We start from the raw sequence: 22,286 nt of genomic DNA, 5'->3' as shown, positions 1-22,286 counted from the left end.
TTGTTGTGTTGTGAATGCCTTTTCTGTTGTGTAGTGGCTTAATTTCGTTGTACTTTTTTTTTATTATTTCGTTGTGTTTTCAGCATTTGCTTTGCTAATTTTTTTTTTTTTTTTTTGCACCCCTGGGCCACAGTAGAAATTGGATGAGAGTTGCATCCTTTAAAGGTGCACTTAGTATTTTTTTCCTCATTTAAAATGTTTAACTTTATTAAGAAATGAATTGTAATTTTAAAATATATGTATAAAATCATGAGCACTCACGTGAGATGAAGACTTCAAACATATTAGTAACCTTACAAATGCTGTTTTATTCAACCTTTTATTCTACATGGAGAGGGTCCACTCGTGGGTGCTGCCACATTATGATCACATGACCAGTCGAATACAACTTGCTTAATCTCAGTAAACATCCTGTTGGAACTCGTGGATTAAATTCATCATAGCTGACTGTCAATAGTGAATTTATAAAATGGCATCAGAAACCAAAAACTACTGCGTTTAAATAACGCTGCATCCACAGAGGTGCCAGTGTATGTCCAAGTCGTGATATACACATATAATATAAAATAAATACTGAGTGTAGGCCTATTGTTTAAGCCAATGAGCATTAAACTGTGTTGTCAGCAAGTCATTTCCAGTGCCACCTGCCTGCTACAACAGCTACCGCCTCGCTCTGTGGGACATTTTTTAACATACGTCGTCATGACATCACGGCAATTCGGACAGATTTGTACCGGCATGCACCAGCCGGTGATTGGTTCTGCGCAGAACTTGCTCTTCTCAAACAAGTTTAATATCGGCAGCTATCATGACAGAAGACACTGCTTTATCTCACAGAGATTGGAGTGCGTCTGCCGTTTTTCATTCCTCATTTGCATAAAGCAGAGGAATTTGAACTTTTTCGAAGCCCTCGACTGCCCTCAATGCTTTCTCCGCGCCGTTCTCATTCCCACAATGCACCACTCGAGCGTAGGGCTCAATTTCCATAGGAATTAATTAATAATGCTTGCTCACCTTCGCTCAAAATGCGCCAGTGGACACCTACCGTTATGATAAATTGAGTCCCCATGGGTGTAACCATTTGTACAATAGGCTACTACTTTTTCGCTAGAAATGGAATCAAAAGTTGGAAAAAGTGAATAAAAACATACATTTATCACAAATTGGCTATCAGCTGCTTCAGCCGCCTTTTTTTTCTTCAGTTAAACTACTGTGGATCTGCACGCACAGGATTGTGGGATTTCATTGGCAGCGAAGGATGCATCTATGCTGCCTTCAAAAAAAGATGAAGTTATCTCAGTAGACTTTTACAAGTTATTCTGTATCTCACTTCTAAATAATACTAATAATAATAATAATTCCTTACATTTATATAGCGCTTTTCTAGGCACTCATAGCTCTTTACATAGCATAATGATTACATAATGTTTTTTGGAGAGATTGCTGATAGATTAAAGATAGGACTTCCTAAAATAATTAGTGAGATGCAATCTGGATTCCTTAAGAGTAGATCAATACATAACAATATGCGGCTAGTACTTGACATCTTGGAATATAGCTACCTAATAGAGGATGATGGTTTTATTTTAATTTTAGATTTTTTTTAAAGCCTTTGATATGATTGAACACACTTTATTTTCCAGACACTTTATCACTTTGGTTTTGGTCCAAAATGTATAAATATCATCAAGATGTTAGAGACATATAGATTGTGGCTCTCCTGAAAGGAACATGCCGAGGATTTCAGGTAAAGAGAGGGATAAGGCAGGGTTGTGGAAGTTCACCGCTGTTGTTCATTATGGTTACGGAATTGTTAGCCATCCTAGTAAACAATGATAATATTGCAGGTATTAACTGAATTTATTGCAGGTATGAACACAAATTTGTTATGAGCCAACTTGCGGATGTTACCACACTTTTTTTAAAAGACCAATGGCAGATCCCTGTAGCTCTCATTCTGTAAAATGCTTCACTAAAGCATCAAGCCTTCAGTTATCTAAATGTGAGCTGATGGCTATTCATGAGCACCCTGCGTCCTCCATATTGCAATGAAAAGGGAGGTGAAATACTTAGGAATTACAATTTCTAAAGATAAGGAGAGATTGGAAAGGATTAATATTGATGAAAAATCAGATAAATGTAAAAAAATTATAAATATGTGGCTGATGAGAGATATTACAATATTTGAAGGAATATTGCTTACGAAAATAGAAAGTATCTCTATATTGATCTATTCTAGTTGTTCTTTGCCAATCTCATAGAAAAACAAAAGCGATTACGGTAATAAACTCAACTTTGATATCATTTGGAGAAACGAATATCATTATATTAGGAACAATTATATAATAAAAGACTATGAAGAAGGAGGGCTTAGGGTAATATACTTTGAAATCATGAATGTGGTTCTTAAACTCAAATGGTTAAGATCCTTTATTAAAAATGAAAATTCATATTGATTGCTATTCCATCTTGTCTGTTTAGAAAATGTGGAGGTATAAAGTTTGTTTTACAATGTGACTATCAACTATCAGCTTTTCATAAACAAGTCCTATTATATTGGAAAATGCTGTACAAACATCATTTCTGTCCACATAATGTATCCTTATGGATTAACCACTGTATATTATTCCAGAGAAAATCTTTATTGTGGGAGGAATGGTGGACAAGGGGGATTTGGTCTGTGTTACACGTTATGGATCAAAGAGGATGCGTCCTGAACCAGAATGATTTCTGCACAAAATTTCAATTTAACTGTGATAAAAAGGATTATATCAAAATTATTACATGTTTTCCTTTATCGCTATCTATTATGTTAAAAGTGTTTTTAACACATGATTTGATCACTCCCAGACTAGCTCAACTTAATTTAGATGATATAAGTTTTGTTGATAAGAAATGCACTTATAAGAGTATAAGAAAATGTCTTGTACAAGAATGCTATCCTGGTCGGATAAGAGGATATATTTTAATCTTAAAATGTAATGCTTTAATTAAATGATTTCCAAATTTGTAACAATGATACAGAAACAGTGGATCATTTATTTTTTAAATGTGACATGGTTAAACCACTGTAGACTGATATATTGAATTGGATATGTCAAAAAATAGTGAACTTGGATGATACAAATTTCAACTGTTATAAATTGTATACTTCGTATGTAAAAAAATAAATAAAAAAAACACAAATGTAAAACTCCAGCTTATAATATTTTAAAAATGCTTGTCTTATATATTGAGGCCTTAAAAGTAATGAGAAGTCACAGAGCCAGGAAACTATTTGAGTTATTAAATTATTATAAATGTTTGTAAACCCCTACAATACCTTCTTATTTATTTATTTTTGTTTTTATCTGTTTGTGGGATAGTTCCTTGCTGAAGAATGTACTTTACACATCTGTATCTCAGTCTGCTGTGATGCATATATGTTAGCCTAAAATGTTCTGTTATTGTTGAATTTCAATATAATTTTATTAAAAAAAGAAAGAAAGAAAAAAAGGTTTCTCAGTAGACAGGATGTGACATGAACATTGGATTCGGACTTGCCTTGGTCTCTTCCTACATCAGCATACAGCCTCCAGATGCAGCAATTGATTTAATGCTGATACTAATTCAAGTGGCCTCTCCACATTGTGCGTGTGTGTGTCTATGCATTCATTTGTCGTTCATCGAATTTAGAAATTAAACGGGCATTTTGAAAACCACGTGGAAATACAATTGATGTGGAATGATGCAGTTCTCAGCTCTTAAAGTTGTTCCTAACTTCCATCCGTATATTTACTACAAAACAGGAAGTACGTCCAGGTATTCCATTGCATGACAAGAATGCTGCTGCATCAACATCCAGGATATAATTTATTCATCATAAACTGTTTGCTATTCAGAATGTTTGAATGTTATGAATGAGTAATAAACATCCGTTTGCGTTGTAAGACTTAAAGCAGGAGAACAGACCGTCAAACAGTCGTCGTCTGTGTTGTTATCCTTTGCTTGTAAGTTTATGGACTACATTACACCAACACCTGACAAAACTTAAAGACGATTCAATTAAAAACGCAGTGAAACCTGCATCGCGTCGTGATACGCCTGCAAACAAAAGCAGATGGTCTGTTTTGGTTGATACTTCTAATGAGGAGCTGAAGGAAAATTATTGTGTGTTTATGATCAAAGGAAGGCGCTAAACCAGTATTGGTTGGTGTAAGTCTTGTTTTCCACCGTCATTATGTCCTATGTCAACCTCACGTTTCAGTCTCAGCTGTCTGTGGTCATGAAGACCGTTTTTAAAGCTGCCACATTTGAGATAACCCGGCTCGTGGAGGAGAGTTTCCGTAAGGAAAGAAGCTGTGAGTTGAAGACTACTGAAACACCTTTAGTAAAAGAGAGATCAGAAGACCAAACCAGATCCAGTGACACAAGAGAAGTGAGTAGCCATCTAGACCAGGATCGGGAAACACTGCTGTGGCCATGTTTCATAGTGAAATGTATCAATTAGTGACTTAATTTGTATACAAGTGATATTCGAGTTTTGTGACCCTTTTATGAGTTCCTGATAAAATATAAATTGCTTGCAGTAATTACAGTACAGATTTGCATTATTATGCCAAACACCAGCTAGCCAGCTATAATTAATTGTACAGAAATAATATCTCCATTTAAGGAATAGTTCTACCAAAAATAAGAATTCTCTCATAATTTACTCACCCTCATGCCATTCCAGATGTTTGACTTTATTTCGTCTGCAGAACACAAACAAAGATTTTTAGAAGAGTATCTCAGCTGTGTTGGTACATACAATGCAAGTTAATGGTGACCAAAACTTTGATACTCCAAAAGGCAAATAAAGGCAGCATACAAGTAATCCATAAGACTCCTGTGCTTTAATCCATGTCGTCTTACGCAATCTAAATGATTTTTGGTGAGACTAGACCAAAACTATAACATTATTTTTTAATTTTAATTTTTTGACTGTACATCTTGTCAATGCAGTCTCTAGGCAAAATCAGGATTTCAAGCTCAATAACACTTCCTAGTGTTTGATGCCCTAGGAAGAGTAATGTCAATGTCACTTTTATTTATAGAGCACTATTAAAAACAACAACAGTTGACCAATATCATAACATAATATCATGAAAATATAATAGAACAAACTACAGTACATGATGTACATAATATGGTACACAATGATGTACAGTCATAATACACAATACAAACAATGCATAACGTGTAAAACAGCAGACAGCAGAAAACATCATTGGTTGAAAAGCTATTGAAATTTTTTTTTTGGAGCTTTGATTTAAACTCGTTTACTGCTGTGGCAGTTTGAATAAAAACAGGCAGGCTATTCCAAAGCTGCTGTGCAGCTACAGCAAATGCACGGTCACCTCTTAATTCTGGTCTTGTCCTTGGGACTTTTAATAACCTCTGGTTTGAGGACATCAGAGACCATTGTGTGATACAGAGTGATACATTTAAGGATTTATAAGCGAGGAATAGGACTTTGAAATCAATTCTGTAGCGAACTGGAAGCCAATGTAACGAGAATAAAATAAATAAAATGGGTGATATGTTCACATTTCCTAGCAGCTGCATCCTGTACAGTTTGCAACTGGGAATGATATGATCGACTAATACCCATATAAAGTGCATTCCAATAGTCAAGCAGCAAAGTAATAAAAGCATGAATCGCACTTATACATTTCTTAAAAGAAAGATCTTCACCTTGGCCAATGCTTGTAAATGGGAAAAAGTTAACATCAGAGTTGACTTGTTTTTCAAACACAAGAGCATTATCAAAGAACACTCGATCACACACGAATTAACATTTGGAGACAGAGAGCCAAAATTATGATCAGAGGGCTTCACTGGGCCTTAACACAATCTCAGTCTTGCTTTCATTCATGTTTAAAAAATTTAAGGACATCCAATCCTTTAAGTCAGAGAGGCATGCCAGTAGCGAGTCAATACAATTCTTAGGTAATTTGCTTAATCAAATATTTTCATCTAAAATTACCCCTTTTAAAGGGATAGTTCAATCAAAAATGAAAATTCTCTCATCATGCCAGATGTGTAAGGCAGAACACAAAAAAATATTTTTAGTAGAAAATCTCAGCACTCTAGGTCCATACAATGCAAGTGAATTTTGACCAGAACTTTTAAGCTCAAATAAGCACATAAAGGCAATCCATACGAATATTTAAGTAATTATTTTACTGTAAATCTCCACTTTAACGTCCTTATTCAGCCACCTACTGGTTGGGGCAAATCAAAGGTGGAGATTTATAGTAAAAAAGACTTAAATATTTATCTGATTCTTATCCACACCTTTCATATTGCTTTTGAAGATAAATATTTAACCAATGGATTCATTTAGTGCTTTGTCCTTTTTGGACATTCTGAGTTCTGGTCACCATTCACTTGCATTGTATGGACCTATGGAGCTGAGATATTCTTCAAAAAAATCTTCATTTATGTTCAGCAAAAGAAAGTCAGTCATACACATCTAGGATAGCATGAGGGTGAGTAAATTATGAGAGAAATTTCATTCTTGGGTGAATTTTCCCTTTATTATACCCATGACATTATGCTCCTGTTATGATGAATAACTTATGCTCTTCTTACTTTGTGCTCTCTACAGACTGCAGATACTGAGGACAGGAAACAGGACTGCATACTTAAGAAGAGGCCTTTTATGCTACCGCCAATAATACAGAGCTTCAGGATGGGTGGACGCTTGATACTGAAGGTGTGGTTTAAACATCTGCTTCAACACACAAACTATCTGTGGTCCAGCCACTTTTATTTAACTTTAATAGAGGTAGCAGTTTTAAAATGCTGCAATTCACATTTGCATGCAATAAAGTGCTCAATTATACAGTATTATACACTTTTTTTTTTTACAAGCTAAAAAACATTGCACAAATACAGACATGTCATTTTGTATATGTAATCAAACGCTAAAATAAATTCAGATTAATTTGCATTTGTACACTGATTCAGAAATAGTCAAGAACGGCATGTGGCCTAGTTGATGATGATGCATAACTTTGCAACAGTGTTTCAAAGTAAAGACTGAAGGGGCGGTCACACTTGGCTTTAAGCACACAAATTTGTTTCGAAAAACGCAACAAACCAATAAATGATGTCACACGGTAGGGCTTCTGGCCTAAGTAAATGATACATCACAAATAATATTAGGAAGGTCAGGCCACCAAGGACGACACCACCCCTCACGCCTTGGACCCTGGAGGGTAGCGTGTGCGGCCGACGAACCGAGCTCATGCCTGGGCCATGGGGCATTCACGGAGCCCCATCTCACCGCGAGGATGTCTAATTCCCCCTTTACTATGAACACTTTTCCCCCTTGGACACTTTATTATCCTCCCTTTATGAACATTTTATGTTTATTATTATTTCCAATAAATGCCTCTCCGAGGCTTGATGTCACACCCACTGTGTCTGTCTCTTGCTCACCCCACCACAATATAGTGTCTACAATCTTTTATGCCAAAAAAAAACAAAAAAACACGCAGCTTTAAAATATGTATTCTTTGTATTAAGCCAAGAGGTCAGGGTGTGACGTTTCGATCATCAAATGGTCACACATCCTCTCGTTGTACAAATTAATGGTTCAGAGTTCACCAAGCTTGAATTTTGGTACACAACGTCATACAACAATTCTTAGCATGAGCTTGCATTTCCATTTGGATGCATTTGTATGGGAGTGATTGGAGATGTGAAGTGTAGTTTAACCGCCCCTTTATTTGGTTAATAGTTCAAGAGGACTGTAGCGCGATGATTTAGTGGATTTCATCTTCTACGACATGGACATCCATTACATAGTAGATTAAATCCATGTTTTAATGGATATAAAACGTTCTGAGCTGTAAAAAGAAGAAGTGAGCGAGTGCAATAATGATTGTATTTCCTTACTTTTTTAATATTAAAAGTATAGTATATAATACTAATAACTTTTGAGCATCGGGGATTTTAGTCTTCTAAAGAATATGAGAGGTTGCTGATTATTTTGAGTGAATTTGTTTCAAGAACATATACAGCCATATTCCTTTAATTTGGGATTAAAATCTTATTTTAATATAACGTCTTATACTCTGTGATGTATTTCACAGAGGGATCGAGAAATATATAGCCTTTATTTGATTCATACATTAATGAATATACCACAGTTAGTTCCGATCCTCGAATCTGATTGGACGAGAGACATTCCATGAGCACTGATGGTGTGACACCATCGTCACTCCGACGCTTCACTGTGTGTGTATCACTCCGTTTGTGTTTGTGCTGTACTAAACTAAAGTGTATCTGTTAGGAGTTACTGGCTTTATTTTTGAAATCACATATGTTAGCCAGCAGGCAGTGGCAAAAGATAATTTTTGTGTGTAATATGTAATATTCAGTTGGTGACTTGAAGTAAATCTGTTAGTCATTGTTTACATAGAACTGCACACCGTGATTGCTCGTATTACTAGTACATTACCAAAACTAGGAAATGGCTTTAAGCGGCTTTAAACGACAACTTCAGTATTAAGGCTCATGCTGAGAGACACAACAGACTGATTTATTACAGATCTCAACTGCTTACCTTTTATCAGAGTTTCCACATTGGATACATACTGTTTAAAATGGCGGTGGACATCGCTGTATCTATAGTGACTGACTCTTGCAGACCGGCTACCACGAAATAGAGAGGAATACCCCCTCTTGGACATCTATTTTCCATTCTAAAAGCTGACAGCATCTCTGATTGGGTGTGGCAACAGGTGATTGCGCGCGCTCTCTCTCTCTCTCTCTCTCTCTCTCTCTCTCACACACACACACACACACACACACACACACAGTAGTGTTTCCATGTTTTATGGGGACTTTCCATAGACATAATGGTTTTTATACTGTACAAACTTTATATTGTATCCCCTAAACCTAACCCTACCCCTAAACCTAACCCTCACAGAAAATTTTCTGCATTTTTACATTTTCAAAAAACATAATTTAGTATGATTTATAAGATGTTTTCCTCATGGGGACCGACAAAATGTCCCCACAAGGTCAAAAATTTCGGGTTTTACTATCCTTATGGGGACATTTGGTCCCCACCAAGTGATAAATACATGCTCACACACACACACACACACACACACACACACACACACATCCAGCCATCTATCCTTGTTTATCCAATAACTTGTTAGAAACAGCACAAGCCGTGATACTATTTCTGAAGTCAACTTTTTGAATTACTAATGGAGGCTTGGACGCATCATTTGTTTTGAACCAGCAATGGCAGATTCTGATCAGTCGCGTAAGAAAGTAGTTCCATGCACAAATGCGTTTTTATGACCATACTCTGTTTTTCTTATTTTTCTAAAATGTACTTGTTCATTGAACTGTCGTATATAAGCAACATCACACTCACCATCATGCTATATGGCCCTAAATCAGCACTGCTGTAATTACCTACAGCACAGGCCTCGTGCCTGCGGCCGAATCACAGCAGTGCTGATGTAGGGCCATATAGCATGATTGCGAGTGTGATATTGCTTGTGGCATATTTTGGACTGCAAAAGATAATTTAAAAATACAAATGTGTAGGCTAGTATATTTTTATTTCCAAAACGATGTTATGTGGATTATGGACAACACATATATTGCTATAAAATATGACTTACTTAAGATGACAAGAATAAGAACAATCTTTATGTATGCTGCAGTGGTCGATTACGATATGGCACAAGTAGAGCAGTTTGTGGAGATAAAATGCAAATATCCAGTCTTTAAAATAAACACCAAACTTTGTAGCTTCCCGAGAGAGAAATAACATTTATTATATGGATGAATTTAAACATTAGGCTAAAGCTTATACAGACACTACTGGCAGAAGTTATACTAAATTTAGTTTGCCACTAGGCAAATATAATCTGTCAAACAAAATTGCGTATAGGCTATATGCCATACTGACAACACAACATAATATTGTAAAGAAAATCTAATGTAATATGTAGCTGTGGGCGTGTGCATTAAATACATCAAGTACGTCATGGAAATTGATTACATAGTGGATTAAATCCACTACGTCATCGTGCTACAGTCTGCAGCGAGGACAGTCTCAAATAGTTTGCAAATCAGTGTGTGACTTAATCAATTGATTTGCTCACTGACAAACAAATGATTAGTCTGTAATTTTAATGGTAGGTTAATTTGAACAGTGAGAGACAGAATAACAACAAAAAAATCCAGAAAACGCATGTCAAAAATGGTATAAATTGAATTGCATTTTAATGAGGGAAATATGTATTCGACCTCTCAGCAAAACATGAATTAGTACTTGGTGGCAAAACCCTTGTTGGCAATCAAAGAGTTCAGATGTTTCTTGTAGTTGGCCACCAGGTTTGCACACATCTCAGGAGGGATTTTGTCCCACTCCTCTTTGCAGATCTTCTCCAAGTCATTATGGTTTCGAGGCTGACGTTTGGCAACTCGAACCTTCAGCTCCCTCCACAGATTTTCTATGGGATTAAGGTCTGGAGACTGGCTAGGCCACTCTAGGAACTTAATGTGCTTCTTGAGCCACTCCTTTGTTGCCTTGGCCGTGTGTTTTGGGTCATTGTCATGCTGGAATACCCATCCACAACCCATTTTCAATGCCCTGGCTGAGGGAAGGAGGTTCTCACCCAAGATTTGATGGTACATGGCCCCGTCCATCGTCCCTTTGATGTGGTGAAGTTGTCCTGTCCCCTTAGCAGAAAAACACCCCCAAAGCATAATGTTTCCACCTCCATGTTTGACGGTGGGGATGGTGTTCTTGGGGTTATAGGCAGCATTCCTCCTCCTCCAAACAGCGAGTTGAGTTGATGCCAAAGAGCTCGATTTTGGTCTCATCTGACCACAACACTTTCACCCAGTTCTCCTCTGAATCATTCAGATGTACGTTGGCAAACTTCAAACGAGCCTGTACATGTGCTTTCTTGAGCAGGGGGACCTTGCGGGCACTGCAGGATTTCAGTCCTTCACGGCGTAGTGTGTTACCAATTGTTTTCTTGGTGACCATGGTCCCAGCTGCCTTAAGATCATTGACAAGATCATCCCGTGTAGTTCTGGGCTGATTCCTCACCGTTCTCATGATCATTGCAACTCCACGTGGTGAGATCTTGCATGGAGCCCCAGACCGACGGAGATTGACAGTTCTTTTGTGTTTCTTCCATTTGCGAATAATCGCACCAACTGTTGTCACCTTCTCACCAAGCTGCTTGGCGATGGTCTTGTTGCCCATTCCAGCCTTGTGTAGATCTACAATCTTGTCCCTGACATCCTTGGACAGCTCTTTGGTCTTAGCCATGGTGGAGAGTTTGGAATCTGATTGATTGATTGCTTCTGTGAACAGGATTTTTTATACAGGTAACAAACTGAGATTAGGAGTACTCCCTTTAAGAGTGTGCTCCTAATCTCAGCTCGTTACCTGTATAAATACATCCTTCAAAAATGATCCATAACAAACTCTCAATTTTAACATACAACTACTCTGAACACATATTTAATGTCATTTATAAGCATTTTGTGTAAAATGTTATATTTACCCAAAAAATTCTCAAACGATGAACAAAACCAGGAGCTCACTTGCAAACCATATGTTCTCACGTCTCTAACACGAGAGAGTGCCGGAAAGCAGTTGCAAAACTCCATGTCAAATGACTAGAGTTAAATTACATGAAATGTCTCCACTTGGCTAAGTATATAGTATATTTTGCCCACTTGTCACTTATTGCAATTGTTTCTTCTATGTTATTTTCCAGGAGCTGAGACCTCTGATTTCCCAGCGCACAGTTACAGTGAGCAGGAACTACAACAGATTCAGGAAGACTGGAGCTCTGGACTTGATGAGACCACTGACAATGAGCCTTACACAGATATTGTAGATGCCCAGGGATTGCCATACCAAACATGTTACAACACAGAGGAACTAGCAAGCTACAGTGTACATGAACTGAACATGGGAGACCTGGATGATCTTGGAGAAAGAACCGAAGGCAAACTGGGTAATGAGGCATTGGATGGGCCCATTCAAAATAAGCAGGGCATAGCTGAGGAAGGCGGAAGACATCCCAGCACTTCCTTTAGCAGTAAAATAGAGAATCTTTGCCTGCTGAAGTTAACCCTGACATGCACTGTTTGCTGATTAATGAAGAGTGCCACTTGCAGGACATGAATGTCCTCGTGGAAGCAGCTGGGCATAGAGGGCACTCTTTTTATGTTGGGGAAACAGCTGATGATGACACAGGACTTTATAAGAGACATGCATTTAATCACTCTTTAGAGCTTAAAGATGGGAGACAACAGGGCTTCCCTGACTGGCTACCTGTTCTCCCACCGAGTCAGTTCAAGTTCAGTTTACACCTGTAACCAATGTGGGAAAAAGTCCACCAACGTGTCCACCAGCGGGAAGGTCTTCATTTGTGCAATCATTGTGGCAAAGGTTACTCCTCCTTCAGTGACCTGCATAAGCACCGATGCAGTCAGACCGGAGACAAGCCTTACACCTGCACGCTTTTTTGGGAACAAGTTCAGTCGACTGTGGAATCTCAAGCTGCACAAACACATTCACACACAGGAGAAACCGCACAAGTGTACTATGTGCAATAAGAGCTTTACCCGGGCAGATATCTTGAAAGTCCATCAACGTACCCACACAGAAGAAAGACCGTACTGCTGTGGTATCTGTGGACTGCGCTTCAAATGACAAGACCAGCTCAGGTCACATCAGCGCAAACATAGTGTTGAACTAAACAATCTTAGAAAAAATGACACCATACAACCATAAAGACTTGTTTAGACTTTTACATTGTGGAAGGGTCAGAAAACCTGATTGGAATTTAGCATAATCATACAGCCACCTTCATTAATTTCAACTGAAACTGCAAAACAGTATCTACTGTATGTACAGTATTTGATTTTCTACAAACAAACTTTGAGAAACGATTTTTACTCTTTTCTTAGGTGTTTTGGAGTTACATTATGGATTGGGCAACTTTGTATTAGATGAAAATGTTTATAATGTTTAATAAAGAAAACAGCATTTATTCAATTTTCTCTTCCACACTATTTAAGATCTTCCATTGCTCATTAAATAATAACATGAAACATTATCAGAGTATATTTATTTTAATGTCACCGAACATGTGTCTTATAAAATTTATATTAAAACTTGCCATTTTAATCCAGTTATCCGTTTCAGCACTTCGTTTGCAAAATTAAATCACTTTATTGCCTCTCAACCATATACACAAGTGCAACAATGGGTGAAAGTCTTGGGTGCAGTTCCTAGCAACATAGCAGTGAAGAGACATATACCAATCTACTATAAACATCTAAGTTACACATAACACAATTTACAGTATGCACCTAATAATATACAGTATACAATATACACAATATAAAATACACTGTCTGTCTACAATAATAAATCACAGTACCCCCCTCCATGGGAAACATTCTTGACAATGTAGAACTTACTAAATGATGCTGCAAATAATGCACGTTCCTATGCATACCATAGAAGATGCTCATTGCATAAAAAGGCATTGGGAATGGGAAGACAATTGTTATGCAAGTCTACTTTTTTTAAATTGGGATCTAATTGATGTTGAATTAATGTAATAGAAAACCTCGAAATATCAGGGAAACTTAAACTTGATTTCCAGGCCTGGTAAAGTCATGGAAATGTTTAATACCTATCATTTTGTTCTTGTTCTGCTAAGCTCTAAAACATTTTGTTTGCTAGAGCTCTTTATTATCTCCATAAAAATTATAATTTAAAAAGTCTTATTCAGTAGTCACAAACGTAATGAAAAGTAATGGAAACCCTTTGGTCATAGGTGTGGGAACCATATTTATAAAACACTAACTCATAATGCAGTAAAAAGTTATATTTGTAATTACATGATTTAAAAAAAAAGTCAGTGTTCAGGAACGACTAGGAATACTAATTGGAAGTAATGGAAATTCTTTGGTCATAAGGTGTTGTCATAGAATATTTATAAAACAGTAATTAATAATGCAATAAAAAGTTATATTTGTACCTTTTTTCTTTTTAAACTTTTTAGTATTCAGGAATAACTGTAAACGTTTCGCAAATATATATTATAAAAATATATATTTGCAATATAAAACAGTCGTTTTAAAAAATGCATGGAAAATTGTTGTTCAAGGTGTGGAAACTATGGAGTATCTATAATGCAATTCATAATGCAGAACACATTTCTATATTTTATATATTCATGATATATTGAATTTCATATAGTATTATCTCCTTTCAACTTTGAAAACAATGAAGGATTACCGTGCTGTCCATCAAGGCCACCGTACAACTCGTGACGTCACCCACAACAACATTATTATTGTCCGTCTGCCGCGCTCCGTCCTGACATGCTGAATGATACATTCCGTTGCTCACACAAAATAAAATTGATAGCATTTACTGCATTCATCTAAGCGCTATCCGATGAGTTATGCGTGCTTAGTGAGCATTTATTTCTTATTGCGGCTCGTACTGTCAAGTAAATCTTTTCAGCTACGTGCTAACACTGTTAAACCTGCTTGGATTTCATGAATCAAGCTTTGAATGACTGTCTATATAAGTATAAAGTGCCAGAGTACACCTGTTGGTGTGAGTGAAATTGTTAACCAGAATGTTCATGTCTAGACTTTGCTCTAAATTAATAAAACAAAACAGCTAAAACACAAATCAATATCAATGATAACTGTCAGTCGTCTCTCGATGCCCTCAGCGTTTAATTGATTTCTATTAAGTACGCCGTTTTCGACACTCGAGGACGTCAGATAGAGGATGACGGACACACTCGTCCTCTCATTCCAGACCCAGCTGTCTGCGGTCATGGAAACTGTCCTCAAGACCACCATGTACGAGGTCACCAGGTTGGTGGAGGAGAGCTTCTTGGACCAGATGGATCGCGGGAAACGCGAGGCGGAGGCGTTGAGAAGGAGGCTGATATTGTCAGAAGCCAAACTGAGAGAACGGGAGAGGTTCAAGAGGGTGCGATGTGTTGACTGTGGCCGGTCAGCAATCTCCAAGAGGAGAATACTAAACAGAGGCCCAGAAACACAGAGCAGTGAGTATAAAGCAATGACTTGAGGCTCTTCTATAGACCGGAATCTGTCACTGAATCTTCATCTTTTCTCTGTTCACTTTTTAAAGGTTTGGGCCAACCCCTTCTTCTAAAGCAGGAGAATGCCTCTGACAGTAGTTGGAGGCATAGTGCCAAGGGAAGCATGATGTCAAACCAAGAGAAGCCTTCAACTGTCCTAGAAACTCAGCAAAATGTGTGTTTGATGTTTTAATGCTATTATACAGTAGAGCCATAAGTATTTGGACACTTAAAGGATAGTTCAACAAAAAATGAAAATCCAATCATAATTAACTCACCGTCATGCTATCATAGATGTGTATGATTTTCTTTCTTCTGCTGAGCAAAACCAAATATTTTTAGAGGAATATCTCAGCTTTGTTGGTCCATACAATTCAAGTGAATGGTGACCAGAGCGTTGAAGCTCCAAAAGCACATAAAGGCAGCATAAAAGTAATTCCAGTGGAAAATCCATATATCCAGAAGTGATATGATAAATTTGGGTTAGAAACATATATTGAAGTCCTTTTTTACTATAAATCTTCACTTTTACTTTCATGTTCTTTCAGATTTTGAAAGTGAAAGTGGAGATTTATAGTAAAAAAATGACTTAAATATTGATATGTTTCTCACCCGAACTTATCATTTCTGAATATATGGATTTAATTGCTGGAGTCGTATGGATTAATTTTATGCTGCCTTTATGTGCTTTTGGGACCTTCTGAGTGCTAGTCACCATTAACTTACTCTGTATGGACCTACAAAGCTGAGATATTCCTCTAAAAAAATCTTCATTTGTATTCAGCAGAAGAAAGAAAGTCATACACGTCTGTGATGGCATGAGGGTGAGTCGACTGAGAGAATTTTAATTTTTGGGTGAACTATTCCTGTAAGACACAATGTATGAATGTTATTACTCAGGGGTTTTCAAACCGGGCTCTAGGGACACCCATGGGGCCACAAGAGGATGCTAGTGTGTCTGCAGAAAATCTGAAAACAATTTAAGTGTGAAAAGTTTCATTCTGCTTTCTCAAGACTGGTTGGAAATCGAGAATAATCAGGATTATTTTGTTCTATTGACCTCCCTAATTTTTTACTGTTAAAAATTAAATAATAATAATCTACATATAGGTTTGTTATTAAAAATGTGTGAAACTTTAGCTATCATTTTTAGCTTGCTCAATTTGGGTTGTAAGGCCATATTCTCAGTTAAGCTGCATTAGAATAATAATAATAATAATAATAGTGAATATGCCATACAAATACATTTATATTTAATTTAAATGGTTAAACATTAATAGTGAAAATAAGACCATAAAAAGGTAAAAACAATATAAACTTAATACAAATATAAATAATTTGGAATATTTTTTATAACAAAAAGTATATTTTAGGAACAAGGGTCCTTCAAGGTAAAAGTAAAAAAAAAACTGCATTAGACAAGATATCAAACCAGGTGAGATTTCTTTTAAAGAAAGATAGCAGATATTTTGTTATTTATGCAGTGAAATTCATAAACTAAGTGTGTCAAAATACTTTAGTTTGCTAAGATGTTTTGTTTGAAACTGAAAAGTTACAGGTAAATTTGTTTTAAATGGTCCATCATTCATGAATATTTTGTCCTTGGCAGGCTGTTCAAGTGGATGGACCCAAGGATGTAGGAGAAGTGAAAGAGGAGGCCTCCGTGGCTAGAGACAATCAAGCTTGCTTAGTAATGTGCTCTCAAATACACAAACAACAGGATTCACAAAGCCGGTTGGAAGAAACCAATGGACTCAACAATACTGATTCTGACCACAGGCCACTAAAGGACAAACCATGTGGTGGCACATCTTGCAATGAGAAGCCTGGGAATGAGGATGAAGGGTTACACAGGAACCAGACAAAATGGTTTGGTTCTAAAGCAGATCCTCCTTGTCAGCCAGAAGCAGTCAAGACTTCACCATCTTCTCAGTCTCAGGGATTGAGACCACATGTAGGCAGCCTAGATTCAGGACCCATTAAACAGGAAGTTGTAGTGATGCTTCCACCAGACTGGGAAGACATGGAGAGGATTAGGCCTCCAATGGTTTCTTCTCACAACAATGCTAAAAAGACTCAGTTGGAACTTCAGCCCGGAGATCCCATCTCAACTAGACCTCAATTTGAGGAGCGAGCTCCACGTGCTGCACCTCCTGTCATGGTTCAAGGCCTTGCGCCACAAGCCATGCAGCATCTGAGATCGCCTGTTAGGAAGAACACAAACGTTGTTGTACACCCCAATGCGGTTGTATCAGATCAAGGTGCCATTGATGTAAACAGGGTGCATTCTATCTGCAAAGGCCTTCCTGGATCAAAACCCTCTCAAGTTCATCAATACCCTGAGGGAGCTGGTACAGGTGAAAGAAGCTTCAGCACTGTGCACCCAGAAAGGAGTCTCCCACAAGTGGTCAGTGTGAGGGTTCAGGGAGACATGCGGCACCATTCGGAGAGGACCATGCACAATTGCAACCAGTGTGGAAAAGGCTTTACTCACCTGTGCCACCTTCGAGTTCACCAACAGATCCACACAGGAGATAGGCAGTTCTGCTGTACAATCTGTGGCCGGAGCTTCACAAAACTGAGTAACTTGAAAGCTCACCGCAGGGTCCACACAGGTGAGAGACCTTACATCTGCACAGACTGTGGAAAAAGGTTTACCCAGAAATGCAACTTGAAAAGACATCAGAGAATTCACTCTGAATTCATACACTCCAATATATGACAAGTGGATCTGTAATTGGTGTACAATGAATCTGCCACTAAAGGAATACGTCCTTCATTTATCGGTCTCACACACAGGAGATATGTGGAGGCTCTTTGTTTTGTTGACTGGCTGAATTATTTTTAATATCATACATCAGATTGGAACTCATGCTAATTTTCAAACCTCATTTTCATAGAGAGACAAATGACTAAATCACTCAGGGGCAATTTCCAATCATATAATGATACTGTGACAGATCTCAGGTCAGTTTCGAGGGCAAAATGAGGAAGTGAGAACCAGCGCATGCTCTTTAGCGTCGTTTATTTTCCAGCACACACACCAACAAAAGAAACACTCCGTAGCTCAATGATAAACACAACAATAATTCTTGACTCACACTCATCTTGGGACTCTGATTCCTCTCTCTCCCTCCACTGTGGCTCTGGGTGAACCCTTTATCTCCCTCCAGCTCTCACTGTAACACAAATCAGCTGTCAGAGATAATTTCCCACAGGTGATAATCCTTACCGCTCTCCTCTCACAAACTCGCTCTCCATTCACAAACTGGTGCTCGACCATGCCCCCACCATCACAGATACATATGGGAAGAAAAATAAAGCAGGACACTTTTCCTGCTTTAAGAAATGATATTTTACCTATTATATTATTTGCATAAATGAAGCCTATTTTTAGGACCAAGATTGTTTGCATCATGACATTATATTCATGACAAGTATATTTCCATAAATTAAAATAGTCTCATAATTTACTCACCCTCATGCCATCCCATGACTTTCTATTCTTCTGAGAACACAAAGATTTTTAGAAGAATATTTTATCTCTGTGTGTCCACTCAATGCAAGTTGATTTTTGGTTGGAAATTTGAAGCTCCATAAAGCACATAAAGGCAGCATAAAATGTATCCATATGACTCCAGTGGTTAAATCCATATTTTCTTTAGCAATATTATAGGTGTGGATGAGAAACAATTTGATATTTCATTACATTTTTACTATAAATTCTCCTCCCGTACCTGTAGGTGGCAATTTGCATGAAGACTGGGAATCGTCAAAAACAAAAGAAGAAGAATTTGGAAGTGAAAGTAGAGATTTATACTTAAAAAGATCTAAAATAATGAAGTTTTTCTCACCCACACCTTTCATATTTCTTCAGAAGACATGGATTTAACCACTGGAGTCGTTGTATATTCATCTAAAACTCTTCATTTGTGTTCAGCAGAAGAAAGAAAGTCATACACATCTGGGATGGCATGAAGGTGAGTAAGTGATGAGAAAAGTTTTTTTTTTTTTGTGAACTATCCCTTTAAGCACATTTCCCCCCAAAAACTCTCATTACTGTAACGTGAAATGAAAATCATCCTGTCTGGAAACAAATACTAAACACAACCATGATGTATACTTATAATTGCAGTTTCTTTACCCATGATATGATGTTTTTGTGAGATTCACTCAAGTTTTTGGAATTTTTCCCTGCTTTCTTGTGCGATTTGGTTGTTTGTATCATTTTACATGGGACTTTTTTTTGATCGAAAAAAACTTTTTTGAAACTTCTTAAAATAATATTCCTGGTTCAATACAAGTTAAGCTCAATAGACGGCATTTGTAGCATAAAGCGAGGCACTTACAATGAAAGTGAATGGGAGCCAATTGTTTAATGTTAAATACATGCTGTTTCAAAAGTTTAGCTACAAGATGTAAACAGTATGCATGTTAACATGATTTTAGAGTGATAAAATTGCTAAATAAGCTTTTCTGTGTAATGTTAAGGCCAATTTTACATCATTGCCATGATGATATAATGTTAACAAAACCTAAAATCCTAAACAGTAAAAAATTATGATTTAAACAACTTTACAGCTCAAATAATACATGAGTTTTAACAGAAAATGAATGTAAGTGCTTTTATAAAATTATAAGCTTCACATTTCTGCTTTCACATTCCACATTTCTGCATTCATTTTCATTGTAAGTGCCTCATTGTAACCTCCATTTTTGCTTTTTTGTTTTAAAGGAGGGAAGAGTCTAAATTAATTTTTGCGGTAATCAACATTATGCCACAAATGCTGTCAATTGGGCTTAAATTGTACTGAATCCGGAACATTCCTTTACATTTACTGTGAAATTAGATTCATTTTGTTTTGTTTGTATATTCATATCTGTAGCTTTAGTTCTCAACTGATGCAGTTCTCATTACTGTGACCGCCTTATGGGTTGTTTTCAAGCTAGGTTGTTTACACGACTGCTAGATTGTTTTTGATTTGGTGGCTGGCTATACTATTTTTAATATCTCACACCTGATGAAACATTTAAGTAAAACTATTTTCTTGCTCATGCATCAATGCCCTATGTCAGTAATATTTTTGTAGAACATGAAACTAAATGTTTGATTTAGCTTATGGATTGTGACAGTAAAATATTGAAGTATGTCCTTAGGGTTAACAGGGTTACATGATGATATTCAAATGTCAGTGGTTGAAGTGACCTATGAAAGCACCTGTTAAATATCAAGTGAGTGTTTTAAAATACATTATAGTTACATAGCATGTTTCAGTGTCTTTTGGAGGGTACATATTCAGGCTGATATGATACAACAGCCGTTTACACACTGATAAATAGATTTTTGGTAATTCAGGTATGTATTATTTTAATTGGCTATATTAATGTAATTAAACTGGTAAAAAAAAAATATTTTCTTTATTCCTGCGAAAATGACAAATCTAAGTGAAGTGGGCTCCAATCAATAACATAACATTTAAAATGGACCAAATATTCAAATTGGACTACAGAGCAAGATCTCTTAAATCTTTGAAACCTTTCCCCCAAAATGCACTGTTGTGTCTTTAGTTTCTGTTTTGTTGTGGCATTTGTCATTTTGTAATGTTCATTTTAAATAAAATAAAAAAGTTTCTCCTGACCTTTATTGTTGCCTGTGCACATGTTGTGTGTGTGTGTGTGTGTGTGTGTGTGTGTGTGTGTGTGTGTATATATATATATATATATATATATATATATATATAAATATATAAAATAATAATAATAATCACAAACATTTAAAACTATAAATCTCTCTTCACTGCCCCTCCCCGAGAGCCTTCCAAAAAGGCCAAATAACTGCCCCATTTCTTATTAAATAAATCCCAGTTGCCTTGCCTTCTATATGACATTTCTTCAAATGCCGCTACCCTGCCCATCTCTGCACCACTACTGAAATGATTGTGCTCCAGCCAACTTCCATCCCCTAAGCATGTCCTGTCTGCTGATCATAAAACTGTTTAGGACCCAGTTTTTTATGCATTTATCCCCTATATTAATGACCGCCCCTTGCCTAAAATACAGAGTCAAGGGCAAAATGAAATTTGAGTGCCCAGTACGTCACATAAAACTGTGAACCCTCAACCAAAATTCTTGGATCTTTACACACCACCAAATATCATGGGTTGTGTCCCCATCTTCTGATTGGCATTTTTCAGACCAAGCCTATACAATCTAGAGGGGTCCAATAGAATCTATGTAAAATCTTAAATTGCATAAAGTGCACCCTTGCATCTCTAGATGTAGACTTGATGTTTTTTAGAGTTCTAGCCCACACTCCCTCCTCCAATACCAAGTTTGAATCTTTCTCCCATAATCTCTTGAGAGAAGTTGAAGCTCCATCCCCGGGACTCTGAATTAGCAGGGAGTAATACACTGATGCCTCATGACCTTTTCAAAAAGCAGTAATCACCACTCCCAGAGTATCTGCCGTTTTAGAGGGGTGTACGCTACTCCCAACAATAGTACAGAGCAGGTGGTGCAGTTGTAAATACCTAAAGATTTGAGACCTGGCAATCCAAAAATAATGAACCATATTTTCAAAGGATCTCAACTCTCATATAGGTCACCAAGTGTTTGAACCTCCCTCACTATCCACTCTGTAAAGCAGAAAAGGGACTTATTAATACATAATTTAGGGTTTAACCATATGCTTGAAGCAACATGTTAATAACTGTCTGAATTAAACACTCTGGACACTTTTGTCCATACCGTGCTCAAATGCGAGATAACGGGGTGTAACTTAACTTCTCCGGTTAGTTTGATAGAAAGGCTTCTGGGACGTTTACTATTCCAAATGAAGGACTTCGCTATGCTATCAAATTGCTTGAGATAAGAGAGGGAGACATCTACAGGGAGAGACTGTAGCAGGTAGTTGAATTTTGGAATACAATTCATTTTAATAGCATTAACCTTCCCAATAATAGATAAATGTAATGAAACCAACCTGCCCACATCGCTCGAAAACCCTTTTATTAAAAGGTCAAAATTAACTCTAACTAAATAACACAAATTTGCTGGAAATAAAATACCCAAATACTTAATGCCCTGTTTGGGCCACTGGAAGGCGCCTGGCTGAAA

General features: G+C 37.1%; 1 protein-coding gene and 1 pseudogene across 1 annotated transcript; both read left to right on the top strand.

The window, feature by feature from the left end:
- The first annotated feature begins 3,823 nt into the window (after window positions 1-3,823).
- On the top strand, window positions 3,824-12,999 carry LOC127651308 (zinc finger protein 879-like; annotated as a pseudogene).
- Window positions 13,000-14,412: 1,413 nt separating this feature from the next.
- On the top strand, window positions 14,413-19,046 carry LOC127651835 (zinc finger protein 229-like). Its single transcript, XM_052137868.1, has 3 exons — window positions 14,413-15,134; window positions 15,221-15,345; window positions 16,780-19,046. Exons 1-3 carry the CDS (start codon window positions 14,852-14,854, stop codon window positions 17,890-17,892), a joined length of 1,521 nt encoding a protein of 506 aa, XP_051993828.1. The 5' UTR covers window positions 14,413-14,851; the 3' UTR covers window positions 17,893-19,046.
- Window positions 19,047-22,286: the final 3,240 nt, after the last annotated feature.

Source organism: Xyrauchen texanus, chromosome 11, assembly GCF_025860055.1.
Source record: "Xyrauchen texanus isolate HMW12.3.18 chromosome 11, RBS_HiC_50CHRs, whole genome shotgun sequence".
Classification (NCBI taxonomy): domain Eukaryota; kingdom Metazoa; phylum Chordata; class Actinopteri; order Cypriniformes; family Catostomidae; genus Xyrauchen; species Xyrauchen texanus.
The sequence above is the reverse complement of the archived record's forward strand: the minus strand, read 5'-3'. Positions and strand labels throughout refer to the sequence as shown.